General features: G+C 42.9%; 1 protein-coding gene across 1 annotated transcript; it reads left to right on the top strand.

Annotated features, from left to right (window-relative positions):
- Positions 1-7,331, top strand: LOC118565175. Its single transcript, XM_036144919.1, has 6 exons — positions 1-93; positions 1,052-1,077; positions 4,832-4,872; positions 4,966-5,345; positions 5,432-5,562; positions 5,792-7,331. The coding sequence occupies exons 1-6, from the start codon at positions 76-78 to the stop codon at positions 5,859-5,861; spliced, it is 666 nt and encodes a 221-aa protein (XP_036000812.1). The 5' UTR covers positions 1-75; the 3' UTR covers positions 5,862-7,331.

Genomic DNA, 7,331 nt, shown 5'->3' with positions numbered 1-7,331 from the left:
ATCAGGGTGAGGCGAACAACTCATCCGATCACGCGGATTGCGGAAGTTCATTATTGTGAACAACAAGCTGAAGAGATGGCTCCCTTTACGAAGGTAACGAGCTTATTTTATTTGACTTTCTTAACAGACATTATTAGCTAGAGATATGTGGGTTATTTAATGGTTTGATAGTTCTTTATAATTATTCAAACTCCGCGTTGAGTCCAAAACATATTAAGTCCACTTTCGAAATACATTATACACTAAACATATAAGGAGCTAAAAAATGAGAATGGTTTTAAACTAAAAATACCTCAAAATTTGGTGGTGTTTTTGAGATTTTTCAGGGTAATTATTAAAAGGTTAAGATTGCAACGATGGGAGCGTTTCATCGCTTCCTCAACAAGAAACGAAAGCTAAAATGGCGTTTTAATGAACGCCCTGTTTGTGGTGCAGCACGAATTTTCTGAACACACACCCAGACTCTGTACGTCTGTTTTGTTCCCTACATCCTTATTTGATAAAATAATTATTTCAACGCAACAGGAACAAATGTAGACACGTCAAAAGCAAATAGTTCTGGATTAATATATTTAGTTTTGCCTTAACCTGCCTTGTTCTGTCTCTGGAAAATAAATAATAATAATAATAAAATCTGGGACTTGATGGCAAGGCGATACAGTAATAAAACTAAGTGCTTTTAATTCTTAATTTTGAAAGACACAACAGGATAACATTGTTTCTTTGAACAAGTTGTCTAGGTAAAAGTCAAACTGCTTACCTTGAACAGAAACTTCGGTTTTTAATATTCAACAATACTTACATTTATTACAAACAATAAATTTAGTTTGGTTACATTCAGCTCTGTTCACTTAGGCCTTTATTTTGGCAAATCGTCTGCAATTATTTTATTTTTCATTCTCAAAGCGCATTCATAGCACTTATTGCACGTTAAACGATGAAGGTTTTAATAAAGCCATTGTCGTCAGTAAGCAGTTTACATTTGTATGTATGTATGAGGAGTTAGAAAATTATTGTATTTATTTGTTTGTTGTTTTTTCTCAATTGACAGAAAAGCAGAAAGGAGGAGCTTACCCCGTAAGTATCAGTTACTTATTATGTATTTAGTGAGTCATAACGATAGTTTAAGCATGTGGTGAGTCTGAGTCAGTGTGGAAAATTTTCCACTGCAGCCGTATACCAGATTGGCAGGATTTGTAATGTGTGTGAGTGAGTGAGAGAGACAGAGAGAGAGTTTGCTGTTGAAAGTAAATGGTCCTCCTTAGTAAAGTGGCAAAATGATCCCAAAGGTTTGATTTGTACCTTTTCATGAAGTCGTTCAGCTCTTCTTCCTCCAACACAGCCTTTAGCTCATGGGACACGCCTCGGCTTTGGTAACTTGTCAAAGGCGGAAAAATACCACGAGAACTGGCTGCTGCCCTGCAGTGTCAGAGGAGAGTTTAAAGTCTCTACTAAATGTTTTTTTTATGGATGAATTAAATAGAATTGAGTCCTCATCTGAAATTAGATTTACAAAATAATTCATCTAAACTTGGAGAAAGGAGTTGAGAAACGCCGCGGGAGCACTCATCGTGTCTGCGTTTTGAAAGCAGTCGGCGGATTTAGTTCGGCGTGTAATTTGGAGCCGGTTCTTCCTCGGGAGCTGATCCTAGGACGTCAATCTGGGAAGAAGCCTAAAGTTTCATCCCAAGGTTGCTAACAGGATATGAGATCTGACTTGAATAAAGCCCCCAGGAGCAGCTAGAGATCAATGCTGAGGAGGAGGCCAAACTCACCATTTCCCTACAAAGTGATATTATTGATGGATAACGGAAAACTGAATTTGCGGCGCAGTCAGATTCTTTTTCATTTCCTTTCCCTTTTTAAGCGCTCGTGCCGCCCCCTTATGCGTCTTGGAAAAAAATGTTCCCTCGGTCGGTAGCCCGGTCCGCCCGTATCAACAAGCACTACTGTTGTGCTCTCATGTCGTCCTGCTGTTCTTTTCACGAGGTACGGAGGTAAAGGACCTTGCTGCTCTCGACACCTGAAAGGTAAATCGACTTTGAATATTGACACTAAACTGCAGAGACAAAGACAAGTTGGTTACAGAGTGTCTAAACGTAAATGAAGATGAGGAAATTAATGGGCTGACGAGTCCTAGCTGGCAAGACGTCAGGGAAAGAAGAAACGAGGGGAAGAAATGTGACGAGCGACCCAGGCTCCCTGAGCACCTCTATGCCACGCTGCATTGACGCAGTAATTAATGCTAAAAGAGCCCCGACCAAGTATTGGGTGCATAACAATGAGCATGCTTTTCAGACACCTGAGTTTTCTGTTTTAAAATACCTGTTCTTTGTTGATCCTTTGTAATACTGTAAAACACAACATTTTGATCATCAAAGGTACAAGAAATAAAGACTAGAAATATTCCACTCTGTGTTATGAGTTTCACTTTGTGAAATGAGTGACGGTGTTGTAATATGTTGTGATGCGCCTCTACCGTACTCCGCCTGCTTCATAACGCTGCAACCACAGGGTCGGTCTGGACCACCACCGGCTCATGGAGACCCCCCCGCGTGCCCTCTGCATCGCTGCCTACAAGAGGAACATCACCGTCAAATTGGCAGGTTTTGATAAGGCTCATCTCCACGTCCAAGGCTGAGGTACATCTGTTAATGCCGTGTTGCGAAGACAAGTGGCTCCTTGATTTAGACAAGCCCTAGTAACTCTATCCGGACACTAGGAATAAAAAAGATGATTCAGCCTCAATTATTCCAACAGCCCGGCTATGGTTACACATTTTTTTTTCTGGGACATGACAGAACATTATTGCAAACACCACATTTCTCCAAGACAGCTGGTTGCCTCCCATCGTTGCTCCATCGAGCTCGTTCCCACATCCCGCCTCTAGGAGATTTTTTTTATTACCTCTGTGTGGCAGGAGAGACAAAAACTCCAGAAGTCATAAAAATGGCCCAGCAAGTAGTCCGCAGCTACTCTGAAGTGAAGAACTGCACAGTGTCCATTCCCTCGTTAGAGGTCAGAAAATCCTGCAGGAATCAGCACACCCTGGACATTGTTGATATTTTTACTGCTGCCATGAGGCAGATTGAAAAGGACGTTAACATCCAGGCCAAAGCTGCTAAATACTGGCGCCCTTGGCTTCATCCTGTAGTAGAACACGTGACTCATTGCAGATCTGTTTGAATTTTAAACATGATGGCCTATCATTGTTATGCAGTGTGACGATGACTTTCCTTTAGCTTGTTTGCTAAATAACCGATGCAAAGCGACTCCAGGTAGGTACACGATGTGGTGAATGCTTTGGATATTTTCCTGTTGGACTCCAAGAGCAAACTTTGTGGCTGCTAATTTTTTAAGGAAAAAAAAGTGATTTCTATACTAGTATATCCATTTATCGCCTAGAATCCCTTAATCCTATTTCCAGCGGTCTTTGGACCAGTCCATTACAGGGACACCAATATCCTCGCATGCACTCACTGTTAAGGTGCGCTCACATCGAACATGAATTTGGCAACAATGTCGAAACTTTTGCTTGCTGTCGCTAGCCTGACATATCGCTGGCCGTTCACATGGCGGGCGACAAGCCAGAAATACAGCAGTACAGTGGCGTTATCTAGTGACACTTCCACTGACCTGTCACTCCAGTGTTCTCACTCACTCTCCTCCCGGCTTGGTACTTTCTGGACGTATCGCCGGCTCAGGACCTTTCCCAATGCCCAGCCAGACGCCGCTGCTGCAATCGCACCAGCTGGAGCTGACGTCATCTCTCTTCCCCTGGTGAGTTTGCCGGATACAGTTGCTCCTGCTGCTCAGAAGAGTCTGGCCATGGCACCTCGCATCCACGAGACCCAGCTGTGGGACTTTTTTTCTACGGGGACAGAGACGACCTTCTCCCAAGTTGGTCCATCCAGTAGGGTCCGCCGCTTGCCTGTGACGCGGGGACCCAGGAGGGTCCGCCGCCTCCTGAGTCCTGTAGCCCGAGGCCTCCTAAACCAGTGCTGATCACGGCAGTCCGGCGTCCATTGGCGGGTGCCGAGCACGGCAGTCCGGCGTACGACGCAGGGACCCAGGAGGGTCCGCCGCCTGCTTGTGACGCAGGGACCCAGGAGGGTCCGCCACCTCCTGCACCCTGTAGCCTGGGGCGACCTGCTGCTGCTTCTGCTGCAACCCCTGCACTCCAACAACTCTCTCTGCCGTACCACCAGCTCCACCTCAACCCCATTGCTACCTACCTGCTCTGTAGGCTTCCTGGCTCCACAGCGCAGCACCCGCAGTCCTCCTGTCCTCTGCACATCCACCTGCTCCTGCCATCTCCTTCATCCTGCTCCAGTCCAGTATAGATTGTTAGTCTCATCCTCCATAACCATCTCTTTAATAAAACCTTTAAACGCATCTCTGTTTGTGGTTGTGTTCGGGTTCGCTCACAAAGCATGACATAAAGGTAATCTGCTGGGTTTTCTTCGATGGGAAAACTTTTTAATCTGACTAGATGATTTGATTGAAATTACTTCGTAAAGCGCCATCAGATGACATGTTATGAATTGACGCTATTTAAATAAATAAAATAAATTGAGCTTGAAATCTGAAAGACCTGACAGACAGCTAGAGGGGCAAACATTGGTGCTGAGAGTAAAGGGGAAAGCCTAACCTCTGCTGAACGTGGAGCCATAGGGTTGGTGATGCCAATTCTAAGCAGGACAGGCAAGAATGAAAGAGAACAATTGTGAAATCTATGCTGCTGACCCCAAAAAAGAGCCTCAATAAGGTTGGTTACTTGACTGGGACATTTTTTGACATTTTATTTCCCGTTTTTTTTTTTATCTCTCAGTTTGAGAACAAAGAATTTGCTACGCAGCAACGGTATAAAAGGTAAGTTACATACATCTGTATTGCTTTCTTTTAAATAAAAGTTGTTTTTGTTTTTTTTCTTCACAATTTCCTGATGTCTGTGATGTGCTTCAGGTCCAGAGTATCTGGCGTGGGTGTCAGAGACGGTTTCTACAAATAAATCCGAGAGGTTCAGCCTAGAGAGTCCTGTTGGGGCCATGCTGACCATAGCACCTGTGGAGGACACGGAGTACAGGGACAGACCTGCGGTGGTGAACGCATGGGGGAAGTTCTATCTTCCCACCACCGTCACGATGCAGGTCATCGGTTACGTGACGGGAACCTCATACCCTTGTGACCAGCTTGTCTTGATGACATGCGAGGACCAGAAAGTGTACGGCTTCGATGGAGACGAGCTGCATCTGCTGGCCTCCAGCCCCAAGCAGTTGTCTGAGGAGGGAATAGCCTGCCCTCCATCCAAGAGCTATTACCATGGCGAGGCCTTCAAAGACATGGTGAGCCACTGACCGGGAACGAGTGAACATGCGTTCTGACGGCCAGTCTGGGACTCTAACGTTTTGGTGTTGTCTGTTACGCTTAGACCAGCGAGGATTGGGAGAAGGTGAAGCAGAGCCCTGTGGGGAAACGGTTGGATGAGGAGCATCACAATCTGGTGGCTTCTCACAAATCCTCCCTCCTGAAGAATCTGAGACTCAGCAGACAAAAACAGAGGTGGGTGTCCTTCCATTAGGTCCCGACTCAAAAAGAATGTTGAAGTGTAATAAATGTTTATATGTGTAAAACAAAATCTGAGTTTCAAACTAAAAATGTCATAGTCAACAAGTTAGCCTGACTTTAAATATGCAAACTCTGTGTGATTCATCTGTATATCTGACTGTAGCAGTTTAGGTTTATTGACTAAACTGCTAGCATAGTAATCCTTCTGTCCTCTTCCCTGTAGCTGTCATCAGCAGTACGGCCGCTGCCTCCCTAATGACGTCTTGACCCAGCTGCAGAAAGGTGGAACGTGACCATGTTTTTAGCAATGGCTGCAACATGGACTAAAATAGGAAAAAAAAAACAATGTCTGGTTCATGACATGGTGGACCAAGACCAAAGGAGGCGTGGAGCCGGACGTGGACGTCCAGGGTTTGAGTCCCAGGTGCTCCCTGAACGGTCCAGATAGCATAGAGGAGTTGTTGTTGTTTTTTTTATTTTATTTTTGTATAATGACTTGTGTGTGAGAATATGTTTTGCACATTTATTAGTCAAATAATGACTTTCATGTAAACTGCGTATCTCTTCCAGAGCGGATGCACAGACCTGTGTGTGTGTGTGTGTATTTGTGTATTTGTGTGTGTGTGTGTGCAGTAAAACCTGAATGCTGGCTCAAGTTGAGCTAATTGTAAGCTACAGCTGATCATCAATGTGGAGGTTCACTCTAATGAGCATCAACAGGATAATCCTGAGGGACTTTCACCTGAGCTACAGTCAGACTAAAACCTCTGGCTATGATGAAAAACAGTAATATCCCTCCCTGGGAGCTTCTTGCTGGATTTCCAATCCAGCTTTATATATAAAGCATTTTAGTTTATCAAAGGGCTCAAAGTGTTGTACAGAATTCATAAAAACATTTAAAACATTAAAACTCTATAGTAAGGAAAGAAACAGTGCAATACAGAAATGGATTATTACTAAAATACATTAGCGGCCGTGCAATAAAAAGATTAATAAAATAAGCAGAATTAAACATCGTCTTGCGTGGTGTCAAAGGCCAAGGCAAATGAGTTTTAAGAAGAGATTTAAAGTCAGTGATGTAGCCTGTGATGTTCAGAGGTAGCCCTAACCCTGTTGTAAAATGTTTTAGCCATTTTGGCCAGCCAAAGGAAAATAGTTTCTTCACAAGTGGACTAAAGGGCTGCAAAGATGGCATTCAAAACAGGTTCATTAAAGGAGGAACAGATGTACAGAATAAATTTAAATGAAATGCTCAGATAGCATAATTATGTTTCTAGGTTCTTGGCATTAGACTAAAAATGAAGAAAAATCCTCTTTAACTGTGTTTCTGTTTTTGGAATGTAAGAAATTGCAACCATTTATCCTCAGGTGTGGAACATTGTGAGAGTGTAACATTTAAAAATGTAATTAATGCAGAAGAAAAAAAGATTTCTTTGACCCAATTGTTAACATAATTTCTCCAACCTTAAGAACATTTTTTCTCAGATCAAAGGAACTTTTCTAAACATCCCAAAATGTAATTATCTCCTTCAGCAGAAGGTTTTCGTCATCAATCCTAAGCTGTTTCTTTCATACTTCAGCTAGTAGCAAAAAGTAAAATCACTGTTGCACACATGCCAGTATCTTCTCACACACACATGCACACACAAAATAATAGATGTAGCAAGTGTTCAATAAATGTACAAAGTTCTAAAATAAAAAAAGTATTAAAACCGTTAAAAAAAATCTAAAAATGTGAAAAAATAAAACTTTTAAACATGAAA

This window comes from Fundulus heteroclitus, chromosome 13, assembly GCF_011125445.2.
Source record: "Fundulus heteroclitus isolate FHET01 chromosome 13, MU-UCD_Fhet_4.1, whole genome shotgun sequence".
NCBI lineage: Eukaryota > Metazoa > Chordata > Actinopteri > Cyprinodontiformes > Fundulidae > Fundulus > Fundulus heteroclitus.
The sequence above is the reverse complement of the archived record's forward strand: the minus strand, read 5'-3'. Positions and strand labels throughout refer to the sequence as shown.

Bases quoted from the DNA above. Each gene is read 5' to 3' on its own strand.
- LOC118565175 (XM_036144919.1), top strand. The intron at 4,873-4,965 runs GTAAGTTACATA...GATGTGCTTCAG, and splicing joins ACGCAGCAACGGTATAAAAG to GTCCAGAGTATCTGGCGTGG. The intron at 5,346-5,431 runs GTGAGCCACTGA...TGTTACGCTTAG, and splicing joins GCGAGGCCTTCAAAGACATG to ACCAGCGAGGATTGGGAGAA.